This window comes from Ambystoma mexicanum, chromosome 13 (assembly GCF_040938575.1).
Source record: "Ambystoma mexicanum isolate Mex_15411 chromosome 13, UKY_AmexF1_1, whole genome shotgun sequence".
Classification (NCBI taxonomy): Eukaryota; Metazoa; Chordata; class Amphibia; order Caudata; family Ambystomatidae; genus Ambystoma; species Ambystoma mexicanum.
In genome coordinates, this window is record NC_090938.1 from 795451318 (window position 1) to 795475930 (window position 24613).

The window sequence follows — 24613 nt, forward strand, 5'->3', positions numbered from 1 at the left end:
CATAATTGAATGAAATAGCAGTAAATAGAAGGTCGAAAAGGACAACTCAGGGTCTCCTCACACGTGATTCAGATGTCGAAAACAAGGGTTTTTCATTTACTTACGCTGCTTTAAAAGTCCCAGAACAGAGAACAGGCTACAAGGTCAACTACAAAGGAGAATCCTTGGCTTAGGGCCAGACTGGTGAGAGATGATGGACTGATTGGGAAAGTGGGGAGTAGTCTGACGTTACCCGTGGCACCTGAGTTCTCCAGCATGGGGTCTGGCATGGATTCACATGCTCATGAATATTCCTCGTCGTCAGGCTGGGAATCCTCGGTAAAGAAAAAATCAGTATCAGTTTTGTTTCTGATCTGTCTTTCTTAGTAGTAACCAATCACTGGTCTCTGGGTCATACTGCCCCCAGCCAATGACTGCCCTCTCCCTAAGCCCCTCCCCTGGCAGCCATCCTCAGATTTCTACCACACGTTCAAGTGTTGGGAGTCCTCGTGCTATAGCTCTCGAGCCTTTACTACGTTTTGCGATTTTTCAAAGAGTTTAATCTAATTTTTTCAGTCAATCGAGCCTCAAGCTCCACCGTTTCTACTTCCGATTAACGGGGACCCGTTTTGGAATTTTCTACACCCCTCAAGGGCGGAGTTTCATCGAGTTACGCTTCTTGGAGGATTCCAGAAGATCTGAGGCCTACCTCGTGGACATGGCCCAGGACAAGGGAAGCTCGACGTCCGGATCCAAGCTGTTCAGGAACTGCCCTGGATGCAGTTTACAGAATGTTTTCAAGGAGGATGAGCATTCGAAATGTCTCTACTGCCTTCACGAAGACAAAACGCACATGTAGAAGGACTGTGCGTTTTGCAAGAACTTGTCGGAACGGACTATGAGGGATTGTCAGATCCGCCTTGCCAGCTGGCTGGAGAAGGGCCGAGCAGGTGAGAAGAAGAAGAAGTCTGAGCGGTCTTCTAAGTCCTGTGAGGGTGCCCCGGTGACGGGGTCCCAACAGAAGGCAAAGCACCGCGAGTCCGTGGTCACCGGGAGCGCCAAAGTGTCGGGCTCCTCGGCTGCCAGGCAGGGCGCACTTTCACCGACGCCATCAACCACGAGCCAACGCTCTGGCTCAGGGAAGAGAAAATCTGAGAACCCGGGTAAGCTTCTGGATAGGTCCCTGTCAATCTCAAAGAAATCAGCCGAGGGGGAGCGAGGCGGTGACCCTCCCCCAAGGTGAAGGCCTCAAGCGCGCCCATGGTGGTTAAGGCCTTGATTCACCCAGCTAAGGCCTCTATCGAGGGAGTCGTGCTGGCCCTGGCGAAGCCTGTGGAGGCTACCCCAATGGAGGCGACCTCGGGGCCCAGAGTTCCCTGCCACCGCGGAGGGAATCCTCTTTTCAGCCCATCGATAAGACCCCCGTGAGAACCCCAGTGAAAAAAGAGGGAGGGCCTGTGGCCATCATGGACACGGATTCAGCCTCTGAAGAGGAGCTGGTTGGAGTTGTGAAGGTCCTCAACAAGAGGTTCGAGGAGGTCCGCTCCCACGGGAGGAATCCCGACAAAGCGGACGAAGAGAGCAACGGTGGTGCTGACGAGCCTGTGGAGGAGGAGGACTCCACCCCCAACCGTCGTGCCCATCGCAGCCGGTGCCCGAGCCTCAGGACAACTTGGGGGCCATCTTGATGGCAATCCAAGCCTTATGTACGGAGATAAGGACGAGGTTACCCTTACCCCCGACGGACGACCCAGCAGAAGCGGGACCGTCGGGAAGCCCTCCAGGCAAGCAGAAGAGAGTTCATCCCCCTCTGCCCTTCCAGCCTTTGCGGCCTTCTCAGTCTTCATCGCCTTCCCCTGATCCTAGGGAGGAAACGGGAACGGATACGGCCACGACGGGGATGGATGATGACGGTGGTGATGACAGGATGGGCCTGCCATCACCACTCCCTTGGGCCTCCCGGCCCGACGAAATTGGCTCCTTCCACGCCATGATTGCCAGGGCATCCAAGCTTTTCCAGCTCTGCCCCGAAGAACAGAAGAAGGAAGACTTCCTCTATCAATGGCGTGAGGCCAAGAGGAAGACAGTCCTCTCGGCCCCGTTACTTGACGACATCTGGGATGAAGGGCTGTCTCTCCTGAAGAACCCGTCCACTACGCCCGCCAAGACGGACCGGTACGAGAAGAAGTACCGGATCCCGGATTCCACCCCTTTGTGCCTTAGGGTGCAGCCAACTCCGGATTCGGTCGTCTCAGCGGCGGCCAAGCAGAAAGCGGTGGGAGTGACGGCTTCAACTTTGACCTCCCCACCGGACGGTGAGGGGAAGAAACTGGATGCCATGGGATGACGAGTCATCTTGTCTGCAGCGACGACACTTAAGGCAGCCAATGCCCTAGCGTTTGTGGCCCGCTACGACAGGGAGTTGTGGTTTAAGATCGCTCCCCTGCTGGACTTCCTTCCAGACGACAAGAGGGCTGAGGCCCTGGAGATCTTGCAGGAAGGTGAGGTGGCATCGGACCACGCCATAACGGTGGCCACGGACATTGCTGACACCGGTTTCCGCCAGTTGGGCAACAGTGTTTGCCTTCGGCGACAAAGGTTGGCTCAAAGCGACCGATTTCCGTCAGGACGTGTAGACCAAAGTTTTGGACATGCCCTTCGACAGGAACAACCTGTTTGGAAAGACAGTAGATGAATATCTGCAGGCCATCAAGACCGACATGGAGACGGCTCGGGCCTTGGGAGTTTTGCAGCAACGACGGCCGCCCTTTCGGAACTCCAGAGGCAAGCAAGGTGCCTCCAAAGGATTCGGCGGTGGCTCCTCAATGTACCGCCAGGCGGTTCGTTCCTCGTCGCAAGAGGCCTACATAGGACGAGGCAAGTCAGGAGGATCTCGTCGTCGTCGCCAAGGAGGTCAAGGCGGCAAGTCCGCTGCCAAGCGGGACTGAACCGGCCGTAGCGTCGGGCCTCCAACTGAGCACCCCCGTGGGAGGCCGGCTGGCGAAGTTCGTCAGTGTGTGGGAGTCCATCTCTACCGACCGTTGGGTGCTTAATGCCCTGGCCCACGGCACACTCTCGAATTTCTAAAGAAGTGCCCCCGCATTCCTCCCATGGCCAGGAAGGAAAACACATCCCTCAACTGCTGTTGGAAGTAAGGGCGATGCTGAGGAAAGGAGCCATCGAGCTTGTTCCAAAGAGGCTCTGGGGCTCCGGAGTGTACTCACGATACTTCCTCATCAGAAAGAAGACAGGCGGTTGCCGATCCATCCTGAACCTGCGTCGGTTAAACAAATACATCAAGGCCCAAAGGTTCTGGATGGTCACCCTCCAGCACGTGCTGGGAGAGCTGGAGGAAAGCGATTTCCTGTCGTCGTTGGATTTGGAGGATGCCTACTTCACATCCCCATTCTAAAAGGACACCGAAAGTTTCTCAGATTCGTGGTCCAGGGACGGCACTACCAATTCAAGGCCCTTCCATTTGTTTTGAAGTCGGCGCCCAGGGTATTCACCAAGTGCCTAGAACCAGTGTCGGCGCGACTGCGCCTGCAGGGGATCCACATCTACGCCTACCTGGACGACTGGCTCATCCGTGCAAGGACAAGAGAACTCCCCTTCGAACACACAGCGAAGACCGTCCAACTGCTCACGGATCTGGGATTCTCCATCAACTTCTCGAAATCCCGCCTGGTTCCATCGCAGGTCGCACTGTTTCTGGGAGCCAAGCTCGATACAGTGGCGCGATTGGCTTCTCTGTCGGAGGAAAGGACGAAGGCCATCTTGGGCAAGGTGCAGCGCCTGCTGGCCACGGACGTGGCCAGGGTGAGGTCCATCAAGTCCCTTCTCGGCATGATGTCCTCATGCATCTACGTGGTGCGCCTGTGCAGGCTGCGGATGCGTCCTCTACAAGAGTTCCTCGACGCCCGTTGAATGCAAGCCGCAGGCAGCTTCCGAGACAGGATCCAGCTCAACAAGGGCTTCCACTAAGCAATTCGGTGGTGTGGCACCCGCACGCATCTCGCGACAGGCACGGACTTTCAGACCCCGGCACATCAGGAGACGGTGATGACAGATGCCTCCCTGGAGGGATGGGGAGCGCACAACAGAGATCTGCACGCAAGAGGCCTGGCTCCCAGAAGAGAGGTCACTCCCCATCAACATGCTGGAGTTCTGAGCCGTGTTCTGGGCCCTCAGGTCGTTCCTTCCGTCCCTCAAGGGCAAGGTGGTGACGATTTTCGGTCGCCCAGGGGATGTTTCTGGTGCCCTTCCATCTGGCAGGAATAAAGAACACAATCGCCGACTCACTCAGCAGGGAGCTGCACTCGTGCCACGAGTGGGAATTGCATCAGGATCAAGTGGATCGACTTTTCCAACGATGGGGCAAACCCCAGATTGACCTGTTCGCGACGGCGAAGAACTCAAGTGCCAGAGGTTCGCCAGCAGGTTTCCCCAGCAGAGGAGCATGGGCGATGCTTTCTCGTTCCCCTGGGACGGCCGGTTCCTGTATGCGTTGCCCCCATTGCCGTAGCTGCTGCGATTCATCAACCAACTCAAGAGGTCCCGGTGCAGTATGATCCTCGTTGCACTGGCGTGGCCGAGGCAGATCTGGTTCCCGGACCTTCTGGACTTGTCAACGTCCCCCCCAGTCAAACTGTCGACGAAAGCGGATCTTCTCTCCAGAGAAGGAGGCACCCTCCTCCGTCACGACCCGGGGTCGCTGAACTTGCAGGCCTGGCTCCTGCAGCACTAGAGTTTGGAGGGTACGATATCCCGGCGGACTGCAAGGAGGTGCTTACAAAGGCCAGGGCGTCCTCAACTCTCGCTACAGACACAAATGGAAGAGGTTCTCTATCTGGTGCTGCGCACAGAAGATTAACCCCCTACGGATTACGGCCCTGAAAGTGCTGCCGTACCTGCTATCACTGGCCAAGGCGGGGCTGGCTCATGCCTCCATCAAGATACATCTAGCAGCGATTTCCCGCTACACCAGAACTCTAGGGCGATCATCTCTGTGGTCCCATCGCTTGGTGAAGGAGTTTATGAAAGGACTGTTCCGTTCATTCCCGCCGGTGAAGGCTTTGGCCCTGGCGTGCGAGCTCAACGTGGTGCTGAGCAGGCTCATGGAACCGCCATTTGAGCCTCTGCCTTCAGCCCCGTTGAAGTACTTATCGTGGAAGACAGCGTTTCTTGTGGCCATCACCTCCGCACGACGAGTGGGAGAGATCCAGGCCCTCTCCTGCAAGCCTCCATACTTGACTTTCCACGAGACGAGGGTGGTGCTGAGGACGCACCCCTCCTTCATGCCCAAGGTGCCGTCGGACTTCCACCTCAACGAGCCCTTGGTGTTACCAGTTTTCTTCCCGTCGCCTTCGTCACTGGCCGAGAGGACTTTGCACTCGCTGGATGTAGCTAGAGCGTTGAAGTTCTACATGGATCGCACGAAGAGTTTTCGGAAGACATCACAGCTGTTTGTGAACTTTGGACCTGTGAACCAAGGCAAGGCCCTCTCGAAGGCTTCCATTTCCAGATGGCTCTCCGGCTGCATCATGCACTGTCACCGGTTGGCAAACCGACCGTTGCCCAGCCGTCCGAGATCCCATTCGACCAGAACGATCGCTGCGACCACGGCATTCTTGTCTGGTGTGCCCCTGCTGGACATCTGCAGGGTTGCTACATGGAGGTCGACGCACAACTTCACGAAATTCTACTGCGTCGACCGGGATTCCAGGGAGGAGTCCAGGGTCGGGCAAGCAGTGCTGTGCAACCTGTTCGCCTGAAGGTGGGCCTGGTGAGGAGGTAAGAGTTGCTTAATGTTGAGTTGATGTACTGCTTAATGTTGAGCCTTGCCACCTCCCGTGGTTGTGCATGTGTGTACTGCTATGTATTCTTATATTCATGAGCATGTGAATCCATGCCAGACCCCATGCTGGAGAAGGAACAAGTTACTTACCTGTAACTGTTATTCTCCAGCATGGGTCTGGCATGGATTCAGATGTGAACCCTCCCTCCTTCCCCTCTGCGGCTCTTCACTTGGTCCTACTGCCACTTTACGTGCTACCAAATCTAAGGATGGCTGCCAGGGGCGGGGCTTAGGGAGAGGGCAGTCATTGGTTGGGGGCAGTATGACCCAGAGATCAGTGATTGGTTACTACTAAGAAAGACAGATCAGAAACGAAACTGATACTGATTTTTTTCTTTACCGAGGATTCCCAGCCTGACGACGGGGAATATTCATGAGCATATGAATCCATGCCAGACCATTGTTGGAGAACAACAGTTACAGGTACGTAACTTGTTCCTTAAATTTTGCTTACGTGCTGCTTACGAGCCGAAAATCCAAGGTTGAGAAAGCCTGACAACCAATCAGAAGGTCTATGTAGCAACATGCTATACAATGTTGCATAGGCAACCTGCTGTTAGTATTCTACTATAATCAGTATTGTATATATTTAGAGGTGGTTTGAGGCGTGCCGGATAGGAGGCAGCCAATAGTGTAACCAATAATTATACATACCATGGGTTTATATGTTCCCTTATCCAATCCCTCCTTTCAGTAAGTTTTACAGTTTGCCACATAGGAAGACGTCATAGCTGACATACATTGGGGTATAACACACTTCTATAAACAAGTTTGCGTTTTGAGTGTGTGAATGACTGTCCATTGCTCGCCAAATTGCCGTACTTTATTTTATGCTGATAATAAGGTAGTACATTGCCTTATTCTTTGAGTCTGTACGGTTATTTGGGTCTTTGATCATTATTGTCAATTCCATCTGGCAGGGTTGTCCAACTCCAGGCCTCGAGGGCCAGATCAATGTCAGAATTTCAGGATACCCCTCATTAATATTCATGCAATAAATTTGCATACAATGATTCTAAATGTATGAAAACATTTTCTCATGAATATTAATGAAGGATATCCTGAAAACCCATCAGGTGTCTTGCCCTCAAGGCCTGGAGTTGGAAACCCCTGAAGAACATGAGACGCTTCAAGGTGCTAGAGCACAGAACAAATGTCATAAACTTTACAGTAAAGAGCCCGGCCTTGCACCTCTGGCATCTAAGCAAAATAGCCTGGGGCATCCACTAACCAGAAGTAGGGTTACAGCAACAGCAACAAAAATGAGCTGAACAAGAGGCCACTGCTTCGAAAGGGAAGTACACCAGGTAATGGTATCTGAAAATGTCATGAGTTCACACACACAACTGTGGTGGCTTCACGCTTTACAAAAGAACATGCAGCATACCTTGGTATAATGTTGCACGCTTCGGAGGGGCTAGTTCCCCACAAGTGAAAAACAAAAGTGCCCAAGATTGCACCTTCAGGCTGCTACTGGTGGGGGTCGCTGGGAGGAGCATTGCACCTTCAGGCTGCTACAGGAGAGGTCGCTGGGAGGAGCATTGCAACTTCAGGAGAGGTTGCTGGGATGTAAGCGGATTCAATTCAACACTACAGCTAAGTCAATGCCTAGTCTGGGATGCTGAGGGAAACCCTTATTGATATATTTTTATGTCCAGTTCGTTACTCTGGATGACAGCCCTTATATAACACCCCTCTCTTAGAATCCCCCTGACCCCACTGAGCCAAGAAGTAGGTTTGTTTTGCAAATTAAAAGGTCTATTTGAAAATTAAACAATATATATCTATCACACTTTTATAGTAAATTAATATATAATAGCGCACTTGAGAATATGATGTTGATCAACAATGGATTATGTTATAGTGGTACACTCTTTTTAATGGCTTAGAAGTTGATATAGAGAGGATAAAGTAGCTGAGAATGCTTTTATGGCTTCAAGGACAATGCAATGATGAATGAAAATGCAGTACAGAAAATAAACTTGGTATGACTTCAACAAAAGACAATGTAATCACTTTTCTTTGACAATTCACCCCCCACCCCCCTCTATGCAAGGTAAAGAGATGGGAGGAAAGCACACAACTCGCTCCTAGCACAAACGGTTCCGGAGATACGGCCGATTTAGTAAAGGTCGTTTTTTGGATTTGAAATTTTAAAGCTCAGAATGACAGATGACAGTTTTCATTTTTAAAGATGACAGAATGACACGATTCTAGGAGGCAGTTCTAATAGGCTAAAATAGTTTGGATTAGATTATTTTAAACTAAGAGATTTGTTTGGGCACAGTGCTAGCTGGGTACTCACACTAGATTTTGGACAGGAATGTGACTTCGTCACCGATTGGGTCAGGATTGGCTGGACTTCTGCTAGCGGTTCTTCACAGCAATCTGGTCTCTGGTTCTCTCTGGTTCCGGATACAGCACTGCTTCAGGCTGCTACAGGATGGGTAGCTGGGAGGAGCATTTCACCTTCAGGCTGCCACAGGAGGAGTAGCTGTGAGGTGCATTGCACCTTCAGGCTGCTACAGGAGGGGTCGCTGGGAGGTGCATTGCACCTTCAGGCCGCTACAAGAGGGGTCAGCCGGATTACACCACCTGCATTTAGACGTCGGTTGTTGACCAAGATCGGGGTCTGACACTGACATCTCTAACTTTCACAGACACCCATGGCACACGCACCAGCTGCAAATGGCCCACATAAGGTGGGCCAACGAGCACCAGAACTTGATGTCCAGGGGCACAGGCTCAGCCTTGCATCTGATCCACCCTCCTGCAATCTAACTGCATGGCTCTGGGTGTCCTAACCTGGGGGAGGGCCTCCTTCACTCGCCAGGAGTCAAGACTTTCTGGTGCACTGGGCACCTGCGTTTGCGACATGGAAACATTGCGTGGTCGGGAGCGGCTCCTTTCAGCCCCCTCCCTGCCTCTGTGCATGCAGAGGCTGCCTGACAGGCTGCTTAATGGATGAGCTGGGCGTGGAGGGCCCATCCGCTCCCCTTATTCCATTTCCCACTTGGTCGCAAGGTGACACTCCTCTGCACTGTTGGGAGGTTCTACCAGCACAGTGCTGGGAACTAGCCGGTGATGCGCAGGTGGAACCCCGCAGCTACAGGGCGGGGGCCAGGAACCTGTGCTCCATGGCAGACAGGATGCGGACAGGGGGCAAGCACTCCTCGCAGCGGTGCCACACCCCCCCTCTCCCTCGGATGTCGGGTTAGTTGTCAGTCGGTCACCATGGCTCCTGCAGGCAGGAGGAAAGGCAAGGTGGAAACAACACCTTGTCCTCTCCACCAAAGAGGTGCTAAGCACCAGGGAAGGGAGTCAGGAAACAGGTAGAGGAATAACAGAAGAAGCACCTCAGGGTGTACCATGCCGTCGGCGCCAGGCACAGCCCCCACACAGGCAGAACAAAGCCCAGGGCTTGCCCCTGGGACCAATATAAGGAGCTGAGTTTCAGCAGGAAAGCAGAATCCAGTTAGGGAGCCTGCACGGGACCCCAAACAACAAGTACACTGTTCACGCAGAGTGCTTTTTCTTTTTGAACATTGTCCAGGTCGTTTTTTCCTACCAGGTAGAAAAAACGTAAGCTTTGCCTTGCTCTGTTTTTCTCAAAGCTAGGACCATTTGCGGCCTCAAATGCCAGTTATCCGGCTCTTCTAAGCCGAAGCACATTTTTATCCACGCTTGCGCTTACCGGGCCGGGCGCGGCGAAGCAGGCTGGCCGAGAAAATAAGCGACGCCGAAGGAGGAAGATCCCTCGGCGTGAGCAGAAAGAAGAGGCAGCGTTTTCCTTCCGAGCACGCCAAGCCAAGCCGCGGATATCTTTCGTTGCAACCCAGCGAAAGGAACGGGACCTGGTTCAGGTTGCCTAGCAACAGGCGGCCCACTCAGAAATCACTTGGAAAACAAAGTTTGCTTTATTAAATGTTAAATGTCAAAGGTATTTGGACCGCGCACCGTCACCAACGGAATTGACCCCCGGGCGCTCTGGCGGATCTGTAAGTGATAAAAGGGGGGGAACTGGTTAGTAAGGTGAAGAGGGAGTAGGATAGTGAGAGGAGTGGTGTTCTGTTGGCAGCTTCAACTCGGTGTACACCGGGTGCTTAGCTTTGGTGCGGGTTTTGGATCGGTGTCAGTCCGCATGTGCTGTTGCTCCGGCTTATGTGTTGTTGCAGTGTTGTGAAGTGCGTGCGGCTTGTTGCGCGAGAGATGGTTGTGTGAGTTTTTTGAGTGAGATAGGTATGCAGAATTTGAGCTTATATTGGTTAGTGGGTTACAAGACTTTTAGCATGCTAACATTCACAGTTTCGTCTAAGTGTGGCACTTGTTGGCCTTCGCATGTGGGCATGCCAACATTCACAGACTTTTCTAGGTGCGGCGCAGGCTGGTGTTTAGAAATCTGTCTAGGTGTGGGCATGCTAGCATTCATACATAATCTGAATGCTACTCAGGCTGGTGTTCACAATTCTAAGTGTGGCACCTGCTAGCATTCAAGTTTCATCCAGGCGCGGGCATGCTGTCCTTCAATCAATCCTATCTAGATGTGACGCAGGCTACTTGTCCACAATTCTAAGTGTGGCCTGTGCTAGTCTTCACGTTCAGTGTAGGTGCGGGCATGCCAACACTCAGGCTTCACCCAGGTGCGGGCATGCTAACATTCAAGGTCCCATCCAGATGCGACGCAGGCCAACCCACACAATTCCATCCAAGCGAGGCCGTGCCAACATTCACAATTTTATCTAAATGCGTTTGCCGGTCTGGGGATGGGCAAGACTTTTTAGAAGGGATCATTATACTATATCCCATTTTGCTGATCTAAGTACATATATGGAAGTGTGTGCCCCACATTCATAAAACCTGCGGTCTTGAAAAAATAGACTCAGTGTTAGTTATTTCTAAAAAATACTTTCAATTTTTAATCATTATTTCATCATTAGTTCAAAAATATATAAAAACACTTATAAAAGTGTTTGGTATGAGTGAAACCCAACCTCACACAGCATGGTACTAAACATCAATACAAATATACAAATTCACATACATACAACCACATAGAACAATAAAAAACTTTTACAAAACAGCAGTGGATGAATTTAACAATTTTCCAAATACTGAGTATAATAACTCAGATACTAATAGTTCCCGACATGTTTCAGTTCTTGGTTTGCTCAAATGCATGAACTTTCTTCAGGGGAATAAAGATTTCTGAATTTCCACCATGCAATCCAAGGAAAGGGTTCTGGGTTCTCACAAATTTCCTAAATCAGGAAAACAAACAGAAAAGGGCAAGTCACCACCCATATGTACTAGTCACCTACAATAGGAAACAAATTCCATAACTCAGTGTTATTTGTGTAATACATCACAAACCACTGATAAAATTAGGACATGATTATATTTTATCAGTCCGCCAAAACAAAACTACATACCTCTTGACTTGGTACCAGTAGTGCCAGTGCAGCCCCACCACAAATTAGCCATAAACTCCAAAATCGAGTCCTTGTTTATTTGATAGCTCCTGGTAGCTAAGGGCTCACTTTCCAAGCTGCAAACCAAACAGTACAAACTATTCGTCACAACACACAGTAACACACAGCAGAGAAGACATTAACCCTGTTAATAAAAACACACACCCCTGTGTGTCTTAAAGCATCACCATCACCACACCGTGATGCCTAGTATACATATTACCACCAATATTAAGCTTGGTCATCAGCAAAAATGGTGGACAATAGCGTCACCGTAGTCCCAGAAATGCCGTGCAGAGGTTGTCCCCTGTGTCAAATTGTACATAATACCCTCTCTTAATTGTGTATTGGGTCCATCTTAAACCCATTCCTTTACAACCTAGGACAAGGATTACTATAATAGAGCCTGCGGTGAAACGCCATGCCTTACTCTATGCATATCTTGTTGTTTACTAGATAAAAGCGGACACGATGCGAACCACTCGTACTGCCTATATAACAGACATACCTTGTAATTCGCTTGATGCAGAGAGCGAATACTCATAGACCGGCCAAAAAGTGCCATGCCAACATTTAAAACGCGGTGCACTAATATAAATAGTACTCGCGTGCAAGCCCGAGACGAGTGCTCCGATATACAAGACGGACTTAAGTTGTCACCAAACATAAAGAAGGGACTGATGGACTCCAGTAGATGTAAAACACAAAAGAAGGACAAAGGCAGACTTAAAGTGTCGCCAGCCATCAAGGGAGGACTAATGGAACCCGATGGAAGTGAAAACACAAAAGAGGGACAATAGGACTAGCCTGCAGCAGAAGCTACATAACAACACAGTGGGTATTATGGAAATCTACAACAACACACATAGTATAACTGTAAAAAAGACAGGAAACATAAATATCAGCCATATTCCCCACAGTACACCGTGCTATGAAGAAATATGTTCACATTAAGAAAAAATGAAAAAAATAAAAATTAAAAAATAAAAAATGAAGGACTCCAAAATCAAGTGTGTCCCGGTAACCAATATATTAATGCCAGACAACATCAAAGAAAATAAACAAAGTATATTAAAAATTCAGATAAATGCCCGGAATCTAGTTTTACACACATCAGACACAGCTATTACGGCAGATTTACTCATGTGTATGTTGCCACTCAATTTCTTCATTAAGACCCACAATATGACTTTGACATTTGAATATCATTTTCTGTTCCAACAGTAACAATTTACTGTCAATTTCCAGTTTGTTTTTGCCTGTCACTTTCTTAAGAATTACCCATCTCAAATCCTCATGTGTATGCTTCATTTGCACAAAATGTTTAACCATGGGGGCTGTAATAATCTGATTCTTAATACAGCTACGATGTTCCACCATCCTAGTTCGACACTTTCTATTAGTTTTCCCAATATAATGCAAACCACATGGGCATGTGATTAAATAAATCACATTCTCAGTGTTGCAATTTGTCATGTCATTCAGAGACCACATTAAAGATGAATTCAGTTGAACCTCTTTCGTTTCAACTGAATTCATCTTTAATGTGGTCTCTGAATGACATGACAAATTGCAACACTGAGAATGTGATTTATTTAATCACATGCCCATGTGGTTTGCATTATATTGGGAAAACTAATAGAAAGTGTCGAACTAGGATGGTGGAACATCGTAGCTGTATTAAGAATCAGATTATTACAGCCCCCATGGTTAAACATTTTGTGCAAATGAAGCATACACATGAGGATTTGAGATGGGTAATTCTTAAGAAAGTGACAGGCAAAAACAAACTGGAAATTGACAGTAAATTGTTACTGTTGGAACAGAAAATGATATTCAAATGTCAAAGTCATATTGTGGGTCTTAATGAAGAAATTGAGTGGCAACATACACATGAGTAAATCTGCCGTAATAGCTGTGTCTGATGTGTGTAAAACTAGATTCCGGGCATTTATCTGAATTTTTAATATACTTTGTTTATTTTCTTTGATGTTGTCTGGCATTAATATATTGGTTACCGGGACACACTTGATTTTGGAGTCCTTCATTTTTTATTTTTTAATTTTTATTTTTTTCATTTTTTCTTAATGTGAACATATTTCTTCATAGCACGGTGTACTGTGGGGAATATGGCTGATATTTATGTTTCCTGTCTTTTTTACAGTTATACTATGTGTGTTGTTGTAGATTTCCATAATACCCACTGTGTTGTTATGTAGCTTCTGCTGCAGGCTAGTCCTATTGTCCCTCTTTTGTGTTTTCACTTCCATCGGGTTCCATTAGTCCTCCCTTGATGGCTGGCGACACTTTAAGTCTGCCTTTGTCCTTCTTTTGTGTTTTACATCTACTGGAGTCCATCAGTCCCTTCTTTATGTTTGGTGACAACTTAAGTCCGTCTTGTATATCGGAGCACTCGTCTCGGGCTTGCACGCGAGTACTATTTATATTAGTGCACCGCGTTTTAAATGTTGGCATGGCACTTTTTGGCCGGTCTATGAGTATTCGCTCTCTGCATCAAGCGAATTACAAGGTATGTCTGTTATATAGGCAGTACGAGTGGTTCGCATCGTGTCCGCTTTTATCTAGTAAACAACAAGATATGCATAGAGTAAGGCATGGCGTTTCACCGCAGGCTCTATTATAGTAATCCTTGTCCTAGGTTGTAAAGGAATGGGTTTAAGATGGACCCAATACACAATTAAGAGAGGGTATTATGTACAATTTGACACAGGGGACAACCTCTGCACGGCATTTCTGGGACTACGGTGACGCTATTGTCCACCATTTTTGCTGATGACCAAGCTTAATATTGGTGGTAATATGTATACTAGGCATCACGGTGTGGTGATGGTGATGCTTTAAGACACACAGGGGTGTGTGTTTTTATTAACAGGGTTAATGTCTTCTCTGCTGTGTGTTACTGTGTGTTGTGACGAATAGTTTGTACTGTTTGGTTTGCAGCTTGGAAAGTGAGCCCTTAGCTACCAGGAGCTATCAAATAAACAAGGACTCGATTTTGGAGTTTATGGCTAATTTGTGGTGGGGCTACACTGGCACTACTGGTACCAAGTCAAGAGGTATGTAGTTTTGTTTTGGCGGACTGATAAAATATAATCATGTCCTAATTTTATCAGTGGTTTGTGATGTATTACACAAATAACACTGAGTTATGGAATTTGTTTCCTATTGTAGGTGACTAGTACATATGGGTGGTGACTTGCCCTTTTCTGTTTGTTTTCCTGATTTAGGAAATTTGTGAGAACCCAGAACCCTTTCCTTGGATTGCATGGTGGAAATTCAGAAATCTTTATTCCCCTGAAGAAAGTTCATGCATTTGAGCAAACCAAGAACTGAAACATGTCGGGAACTATTAGTATCTGAGTTATTATACTCAGTATTTGGAAAATTGTTAAATTCATCCACTGCTGTTTTGTAAAAGTTTTTTATTGTTCTATGTGGTTGTATGTATGTGAATTTGTATATTTGTATTGATGTTTAGTACCATGCTGTGTGAGGTTGGGTTTCACTCATACCAAACACTTTTATAAGTGTTTTTATATATTTTTGAACTAATGATGAAATAATGATTAAAAATTGAAAGTATTTTTTAGAAATAACTAACACTGAGTCTATTTTTTCAAGACCGCAGGTTTTATGAATGTGGGGCACACACTTCCATATATGTACTTAGATCAGCAAAATGGGATATAGTATAATGATCCCTTTTATATATCAACATATTTAGGTCACTCCCTGACCGTGTGGGAACATTGTTTGTAATAGGGTGTTTTGCCTTTTATGAAGTACTACAAGACTTTTTAGAAGCAGGATGACAAGAAGCAGAAGCGTGTTTTGGCAAAAACACGTACGACCCAAAGCAGGCACAGTGGTGCAAAGAGAAAGCCTAAAGCAAAGGAGAAAAAACACAGTAATTATTTCCAAAAACAAAAAACGCGGTAACTCTGCCCCCTTTCTAACTTACACAACAGAAAGACTTTTTAGTACCCTGAGCATGGGGCACAACAATTTGACTCAGCATGGCAGCTAGTAAACCAGCAGCAAAGAAGAAAACAAAACTCATGCTATGGTCAGAGGAAGCAGAGGAAATCCACGGGTGGCCATGGGTGAGACAGCAAAGGCGCCAGAGCTCAGAGGAGGAAGATGATGGGGACACCACAATCATCGAAGGAGAACCTACACCGCCAGCAGTAAAGAAAGCCAAGGGAGATGCGGAGAAAAGCAAGCATACCCCAGCGCAAGAGAAGAAAGGCGCAAAGACAGGTAAAAAGCGGCAAAAATGACTGAAATGTTTCATAACTTTACAACAAAATATTTGACACAGCAAAATGAGCAAATGGGGAAGATTGAACAGATGATATCAGAAATGAGCGGAAGACAACATATACCTATAGAGGCGGAAGTGATTGTAGAGCAAGGGGGGGTGATGGGCCCTTAAGAGCATGGACCGGCCCCAACCCCGCACAGGATCAAACAGGGACAACAGGAACTGGGGTGCCAGGCACCCCTCCAACAAATCCCACCACAACAGTTGCAATGGCTCGAAACCAAGAAATAGATGGTAGTTTAGGTGCAATAACAGCGCACAAAGAAGGCACATGGGTCACAAGCGCACAACTAGGGGAAATGTTAAAAAACCTAGAAACAGGGATTTTAAACAGATACCAAAAAATCACTAGCCTGGAACGTTGACCAAACAATAAAAGACATAATCTGGTAAAAAGGATACCTAAAAATGTTTTCCTTAATAGAAGCTCAGTGAAAGGGTGTAGATGCTTTCAGAGGCCCCAAGAAGAGGGAAGTGAAAGCAATAACAGGATACGCTCAAGTAGAACGCAACTGGGACAATTGGCTGAAAGCTTTTGTGATCTTAGCAACCATAATACTTGAGAAAACCCTTGGGGACGGTGTCAGGTTATTAGCATACATAGACAAAACCAGAGAGGTAAAAGTGGTATATGGGGGTGACGCATGCTCGCATATGACGAAAGGTTTAGGAGGGCCATGTCTGAACAGCCAGAGATTGAATGGGACGAAGTCCAGGATGATTTATTCCTAATGAATGGCTCACTCTCATAACAAAGCTACATATGCCAGCAGCAATAAAAACCCTGACAAAGACAGAAAAGGGGAGCAGGCCTTTCGGAAGAAACAGCCATGGGGGGCTAGGTCCAATACCCGCAGGCAGTACAAAACGCAAAACCACAACCTGTTGGAATTTTGACCACCCCGCCAACAATTGCACCTGGCTGCCAAGCAAGGGACCCAAAAAAGAGGGACAGTGAAGCAGGACCAGAAATTAGAATGGAGCAAGGGAAGTCCCCAATTAGCATAGAAGGTTCCAGGACTGCTTTAGCAGCATATCCGGCAGAAATATCAGCAGAGCAATTGAAGGGGGTTTAAGGAGGGTTTCCACATCCCCTTCCAGGGGTCGGGCTCGCAAAAAATCCCCAAGAATCTAAAATCAGCCATAGAAAACCCGAAAATAATGAGGGCAAAAATGAAAAAGGAATTAGAGCTGGGTAGAATCGGGGGTGGGGGGGGCATGGGAACAAATGCCATTCAGAAAATACGTAGTTCCCCCACTGGGTTAGTACCCAAGAAGGAACGGGGCAAAATGAGAATGATTCATCGTTTATCATACCCAAAAGGCCAGTCTGTAAACGACGGAATCCCCGAGACTGAATCGGCAGTGACCTACACTCATTCCCAGGAGGCACTCAGATTAGTCTAGAAAAGCGGAAAGGGGGCACTAATGGCCAAACTAGACATTGAATCAACATTTAGATGGCTGCCCGTCCACCCAGACTCACAACCTTGGTTAGGGTTTTCTTTTGATACAAAGTTTAATGTGGACAGGTGCCTGCCCATGGGTTGCGCTGTATCATGCGCCCTGTTTGAGCAGTTCAGTGGGCTCTCTAAAAGCAAGTGCCGGAGGTGAAAGTAGTCCACTCTTTGGGCGATTTTATGCTGGTGGGTCAGCCAGAATCAGAAGAGTGCCAATGGGCACTTACTAAAATGATAGGAATGGCTGCACAATACCACTAGCAGCAGAAAAAACAACAAAAGCAGCAACAGACATCATTTTCTTGGGAATTGAAATAGACACAATAGCAGGGCTTTGTAGAATACCAAGCACAAAGATATCAGAACTGTTAGACAAGATCAAGTCTATGGGGAGAAAAGAAAATAGCACAGTCACGGAGCTGCAATCCCTGGCAGGAAGTCTGAATTTTGCAGCCAGGGTGATAGTCATGCAGCAAGCCTCATCTGCACATCAGACTAGGGGAAGAAGTAAGAAAAGATCTGATCATATGGGAAGATTTCCTCTCATATTTCAACGGGACAACACTTTGGCGCACGCCATTGAATACAAAGGATAAAGGGGCGCTCTTCACTGATGCAGCTGGGAGCAAAGGTTCTGGGGTCATCCTGAGGACAGACTGGGTTACCCGGGAATGGCCTGCCACATGGCATCCAGCAGGCTGGGCTAAAAACATTACGCTGCTGGAGATCATACCTATCTGGCTAGCATTGCACATTTGGGGCAGGCGTTTGGCGAACACTGAGCTAACCGCATGGTCAGACAACATGGCGGTGGTAGGAATTATCAACAGAAGAACAACCAAGTGCCAGCTGGTACTGAAGTGGTTAAGAGCCATCACCAGAACTACTTTGTTTGAAAATATCGTGATCAGAGCTAAGCATATTGCAGGAACAGACAATAACACTGCTGATGCCTTATCTCGATTTCAGTGGACAACATTTCGCCAAATGTTGCCAAATGCCCAAAAAGATATGACAAAGATCCCAAAGGACTGCTGTGATATTCTGGAAAAATAGCAACGTCAGCATCAACGCCAACGCCGCACGGCCGTGGCCGGGATGCTCAACAAGCAACATCAAATGCCTTTTACATGGGTGAATGCAGTCAAAAGATGCCAACAAAAAATACAGACCCTGACATGGGGTTGCTCTTACAACTGGCCAAGAGAGCCCTGGCGGACAACACCAGATCACAATATAGTAAGTGTCTGAGGATGGTACTAAATGTGAGGAGCCTAACCCATGTAGAGTTGTTAACAACAAAAGATATTAATACATTCCTGGGGTGGGCTTACAGACAAGGTTTTAAGAGGGAATGGGAAAAGAGACACCTGACAAAGTTGGCTTATTTTTCAAAACTCCAGGGAGACTCAGACACCACACAGAGTTCCCTAATTTCATACGCCTCAAAGGGCCGGGAAAGATGGAAGGGCCACAAATAGACGAAAAGACACCCACTGGATTTCCAAAAACCAGTTATAATAACAGACCTACTGGAAGAGGTATGTTCACACCTGTATGAAATGCAGCTGTTTAGAACCGCTTTCTCTTTAGCATATTTTAGGGCTTTCAGAGTGAGCGAGCTCATAGCTTCAAGCACAAAAGCCAACAATGGAATAGGGATGATGAGCACCAGGGTGAGAGCAGACAGCATCACCATTGACGTCCAGAAGTCCAAAACGGGTTACAAAAGAGAAATAAATATCTACTGTATTGATGGCGCTAGCAATTGCCCAGTATGCATCACAAACAAATATTGCCTTCAGCGCCCGCACGTGGGAGGGAGGTTCCTGATCCACAGGGACAACACTGCTTTAAACCACTTTCAGTTCAAAGGCATATTGATGAAGACCATTTGCAAAGCAGGATGGGATCCAAAGGAGTTTGGGACCCACTCTTTTACAATTGGCGCAGCGACAACTGCATGGCAAGGGGGCCTGGGGACACAACAGCTAAACAACATAGGGGGTTGGAAATTGGAATGTTTCAAGAGATATATAAGAACGGAGCTAATCTAAACCAATTTCTGTTTTCTCACAAACAGATGGAGACGTCCCACTCAAATCAGCCTGGATAATAGGTCAATTGTTCGTTTTCAGAACAGGGAGATGGGCCCAGGCAACAAAAGAGGGAGCAACATTTAAAAACACCATTACCTCATGGTGGGGCTACAGGGGGCTATTGTGGGTGGATATTCATGAAAAACTGGCAGACTTGGTGGCATACAGGGACCCTCCTGAGTTCCTGGGTATACACCTAGGGGGTAACGACCTAGTCTCCTTGGGGAGGAGAAATCTATCAGAAGAAACATGTGCCTCTTTAGCGGGCACAGCCCACAACTGGAAGGGCACAGAGATGTTTTATTCAGCCGCGTTACCCAGAAAAACATGGGCGGGGAGCAAACTCGTTCAAAGCCGTGGACATTGCCAGGAAAAAACGGAATAGACGGATGGAAAAATTCTGCACCAACAGGGGCTTGGGTTTCCTAAAACACAGCACCATATCCCTGGCCAACCCAGATCCTTTTCAGAAAGACGAGACACACCCATCAGTGGCAGGTAGGGAACATTTCCACAGAGAGATGGGGGACAAACTTGCAAGCAGGGGATGTCAGTAGCAACATTTGGGGGAACCTGGACGGCCGGCAACCCGCCCAGGTGTGGTGGCACGGGCCAGAGGGCGCAACCTCAGGACCCCGTGCCCAAAAAGTGCACATTATGTTCATGGTTATTATGACCAGGATTGTGTGTTTATTATCACACGATGATGTGCAATAAAAACCCACGCCTTTCTATTGCCAACACTCACCCTATGTCTCCTGTGGTACATGGGGGGAGGGGCAATTAGTTTTATCTATGTCTGCTTTTTATCTGTTTGCCTCTGGGTCCACTGGTTATGTGTGGGAACTTAACCCCCCTGCACTGACTACCCGGTCTCTGCTTGGTGCGTGCCCGCTTTTCCTGTACCAGGCAATGGCTGGGGGGCGTTACAACCACAAAGCGCATTGAGGCCATACAAATCTCTTCTGTGCACATGGCAGGCATCACCTACGACTCAATACATGCTTGCGGTGAAAGGCACAGACAGTTCCTGGGCTCCCATCCGTTGCACTGCACACATGCTGGCGGGGGCTCTTTGATCTGTCTCCGCCATATTGTGAAAGATCTATTAATTTATGGGTATAGTATGTCTTGCACTTGCCAGTGATTCTATCACGCTTACAAGGAGCCTGCAAGTGGGCGCGGAGTTTGAGGAGAGAACCTTCCTGGTCCCATTCCAGCCCCCACCTGCAGTCACACAAGTCTCTGGCACTGCCCCAAAGTGCTGCCCACTGGGCCTGGTGTGATCCTGTTAGAGTCCGCTGTTTGGGGGTAATGCCAGGCTGTGAGTGATGGCGGGGGATGTCTCCAGTCCCACTCTGGGTAAGCTAGCTTGCTGATCTCTTCAGCTCTGGGTTTGCAAACCCAGGAAGGGGGCAGTTAGGTTAGCTAAGGACTGTCAGCTGTGGTGGGGAGAGGGAAGGAGATACACCGGACCCAAGAGGACATTAAGAGCAGGGGCTGCTTACCGGGAGCAGGGTTATAGCCCCCCATCAGGATGAGGGGAGCTTTATTACAGCAGCTTCAGCCATTCACAAAAATCGGTCTATATTTTCAATATACTCATGCTTCCGCATGAAATCCAAGCCAACCTCTAACGTAGCTAGACCATTGAGTTACTTGCTTCAGAGTAAAAGTCTATAACTGTTATAGTGATCAGAAGTCCTCAAAGTTCAGTTCACTATGTGTGTTCGGATGTGAGGTCTTCTCCTTGGAAATAGTCTCTCACTCCTACTTTGTCTCTTCCAAGGAGCGGCCTCTCTTTTGTGGCCGTGTGTTATTATCCCAAAGAGAGCTGACCTCTTGCTCTTCTCCACGACTTCTAGTTGGCTCCTCACTTCTGCCCACGTATTCACTAGTGAGCTGTACTCTTCCTGCTGTCCACCTCTTCTCCAGGAAGTCCTCTCTCCTGTCCTTGGTGTGGCTTTCTCTGGAATAAGGAAGCCTGGAAGAGACCAGTTTCTCTTAGTTGACTATGACGTCTCTTGGCTCCTCTCCATCCTCTCCGATGGCTTGACGCAGTCGGGCCCAGAAGAGTGGCTGCTGGCTCACATCCTGCTCCCACTCGAGGTAGGTCTTCGTCTTTACTAGCTTGGCCAGTTGGTGGTAACGGGATAGGTGCTTCATGGAAACTTTCTCTAGGAACACCATAACCAGGAGGTCTTTCCGCTCTGCTAGAAGTCGGTATGTAGCCATCCGAACCTCCAGCGAGCACCAGTGGCTGCGCAGGTAGTGGCGGCTGATCAAGCACACAGTCCAGCGGCTCCGGTAGATGCTGTCCATGATGTTGTCCATGATGTCTTTGCCCACCTCGAAGTCCCTCCCATGCAAGCACACCTTGAAGAATGGTGGACCCTTCTCCTCCAAGTTGGGTAGGAGCTCGCCGACCACCCACGGCTCATCATACGTGCTGTAAGAGACAAACAGGTCAAATTCGTATTGCTTGTGTCCATGCTGCCTCCCGCGATAGTTCCACCAGGTCCTGAGCATGTAGAAAAGGTAGAGGAAGTACCAGCGCACTCGGTGATAGAGCAGGGCAGTGAGGAGGAACGACGCGTGGAAGAAGAAAGTCCCAAGGAAGACAATATACCCTGTCTGGAAAATGCAATCTTTCTCCAAGAAATTGAGGTAATTCAGCTTCTGCACCTCAAGTGAGCAAACCTGAATCCCCAACTTGGGCACTCTCACTTGGGGGTGAAGGGTCAGCCAGTCTCCTATCCATACGTGTTCACAAAAGCAGTCCAAGGTAACCCCGTGAAGGTAGACGTAGCGCAACATTTCTGTGTGATCCAGAAGTCCATCCTGTAGGGTTTTCACTGGCTGGGACTTCACGATCAGGAGCTCCAGAGAGACGAGGTCTGCAAACATGGTAGCTGTGAAGTCCTCGATCCCAGAATCTTCAAGGATTAGAGTCCGGAGGCCCGTGAGGTTCCGGAAGAGCTTGTCCGCTGTCAGGAACCCCTTCTCAAGGTCCACCTGTAGGTTTTTCAGATGGAGAAGACGCAGATAGCGAAGGTGTGGCAGACTGCCATTCAAAGGGCTGGCGGCTTTATAGAACGGCATGACTGCAGAGGAGCTGTAATATAAATGTTCTACTCTTGTAAAGTACTGGAGAGCTAAACTGTCAGCATATATGAGTGGTAAAAGTCTGAACATGTGGTTTCCTAGCAGGTGCAGTTGTTTCACAAACTGGAATGGCCGGCGATCACAGAATCTGATATAAATCTCTGGTGATCTAATGTACAGAGCGTTCAGTGAGCTCTGGTTCTGCGTGTATTCAATCACGATATTAGGCCCCTCCAGAGTGAGACTGGTGAGTTCTTCCTGAGCAATTTCTATTCTCGTGTGACCCTCAAAGCTGAGGGACACCCTCTGCAATTTGCTTCTTCCTTTCAAGGAACTATTATCACTTTTAAGCAAATTCCCCCCGAGGCCAATAACCCTCAGATTGTCCAGGTGGTCAAAGTAGAAATTCTCTAGAATGAAGAGTTTATTGAAGTCCAGGTGTAGCGATTGCAATTTGTCAAGACCCGCAAACGTGCCCATTTCCAGGGACACAAGGTGATTTCTGCTAAGATCAAGTGTCACCAGATTGGCCAAGCAAGACAGGTGCCCAGAGGCAATGCCGGTGATCCGGTTCTCAGAAAGGTCCAGGTGTGTGAGATTGAGCAAAATATGGGGGCTTGCCACAAGTGGGCAGATATCAAGAGTCTTGATCCGGTTGGAGGAGAGCACCAGGGATCTCAAGTTTATCAGCTCCATGGCGATATCATGCGTAAAATACCATAACAGGTTGTTGGACACATCGAGGGAGAGCAGGTTGGAGCACCCCTGGAAGGGCTCCGTGGGGAGACTTGCAATCAAGTTTGTAGTTAATGTTAAGTGGCTCACCTTCAGACGCGACGCCACCTTGCAGACATCCTCCAGCAGGTTGCCCAAGCTCAGCATGGCATTGAGGGACAGGTACTCAATGCTCTGGATTCCGGAGGCAAGGAGCTCGGTGACCTTCAGCATGGTGGCATCAGCCCTGAAGACGGTGAGATGTGGGAAGTTGCAGAACGAGTTTTCCTCCACTTTCCTCAGCTCGTTGCTGGACACATCAAGGGTGGAAAGCCTTGGAAAGAGGGCTGCAGTGCTCACAGCTGGAAGCTGCCCACTCATGTTGCCCGCTGGAAGGCAGTCCATCGCCCTGGCAGCAATGACGCCGTTCCGCCTGACTTCCAGGGCCTCCAGAGAGGGCAGCGACTGCAGCATGGAGGTCAGGGCAGAGAGATGGGGGCAGAGATTCTGAGAAAAGGACATGGCCCGTACTTCTTGTAAGGGCTTAAAAAGACTTTGTTGAAAACCTGTACAAATGAGGACATTTATGAGGTCCAAGCGGGTAAGTTTCTCCAAGCCCTCAAAGACCTGCTGATCCAGAAATATGCTTGGGGTGATCCCAACATGTGTGCCATGCATGCCCAGGTGCCTCAAGTTGCCCGCACCATAGAAGGCCCTCTCGGAGACGAAGAAATGTCCTCTTAAGAAGAGGCTGGTCAGGTTCTGATACCCAGAGAATGAGTGCGGGGGGACGGTCTCCAGGACTAAATCCAAGCACAGGGTGTCCACGCCCCGCGGCACCTCCCTCAGATCCAGCTTCCAGGCCCTCACTTGCGTGCATGTGCTCATCAGCCTGAAGCCCTCCAGCGGGAAGCCGAAGCAGGCCGGGCCCAGGACCCCCGGCGGTCCCAGCTGCTCCCACTCGTAGATGTCGCACTTGCTGGTGGCTGCGCCAGTCGCGATCGTGCAGCCGCAGCAGGCGATGACTGCGCACCCCAGAGCCACGCAGAGAGGCCCTTGCGCCATGTCACACGGCGGCTGTATGGCGCACTGAAGACTCTGGCTTCCTGCACAGCCTCCTGCTGTCAATGCGGCTCACAAGGCAGTGGCGACTCATCTCTGCCCTCGGCACTCACAGAGCGCCAACCTGATGGGCAGAAGAGGAAGGAAATCATGAGCCGTGTTACTTAGAAGAACCCATTGAGGCAGTAAACCACAAGCCCTGTGCAGAGAATGACTTCAGTAATATCCCATCCAATATGTAGTATGTACTCAGAGGGCAATATATCATGTACAGGCCCTTTATTGCGTGCTACCCTATGTTAGCTTGAGTGCAGTAATATCCCTTTCCGATATGTAATATGTACTCAGGGGGCAATATATCACATACAGGCCCATTATTGCATGCTACCCGATGTTAGCTTGAGTGCAGTAATATCCCCTCAATATGTAATATGTACTCAGGGGGCAATATATCATGTACAGGCCCCTTATTGCATGCTACCCTATGTTAGCTTGAGTGCAGTAATATCCCCTCCAATATGTAA

The 24613-nt window shown here is 48.6% G+C and overlaps 1 protein-coding gene across 1 annotated transcript; it reads right to left on the reverse strand.

Annotated features, from left to right (window-relative positions):
* Positions 1–15119: 15119 nt before the first annotated feature.
* LOC138522002 (toll-like receptor 13) lies at positions 15120–24156 on the reverse strand. The gene has a single exon (XM_069635193.1). It carries the CDS (start codon positions 24090–24092, stop codon positions 21213–21215), a length of 2880 nt encoding a protein of 959 aa, XP_069491294.1. The 5' UTR covers positions 24093–24156; the 3' UTR covers positions 15120–21212.
* Between the last annotated feature and the right edge of the window lie 457 nt (positions 24157–24613).

Excerpts from the sequence above, each read along its gene's own strand:
- LOC138522002 (XM_069635193.1), bottom strand. The coding sequence starts at position 24,092 with ATGGCGCAAGGGCCTCTCTGCGTGGCTCTGGGGTGCGCAGTCATCGCC.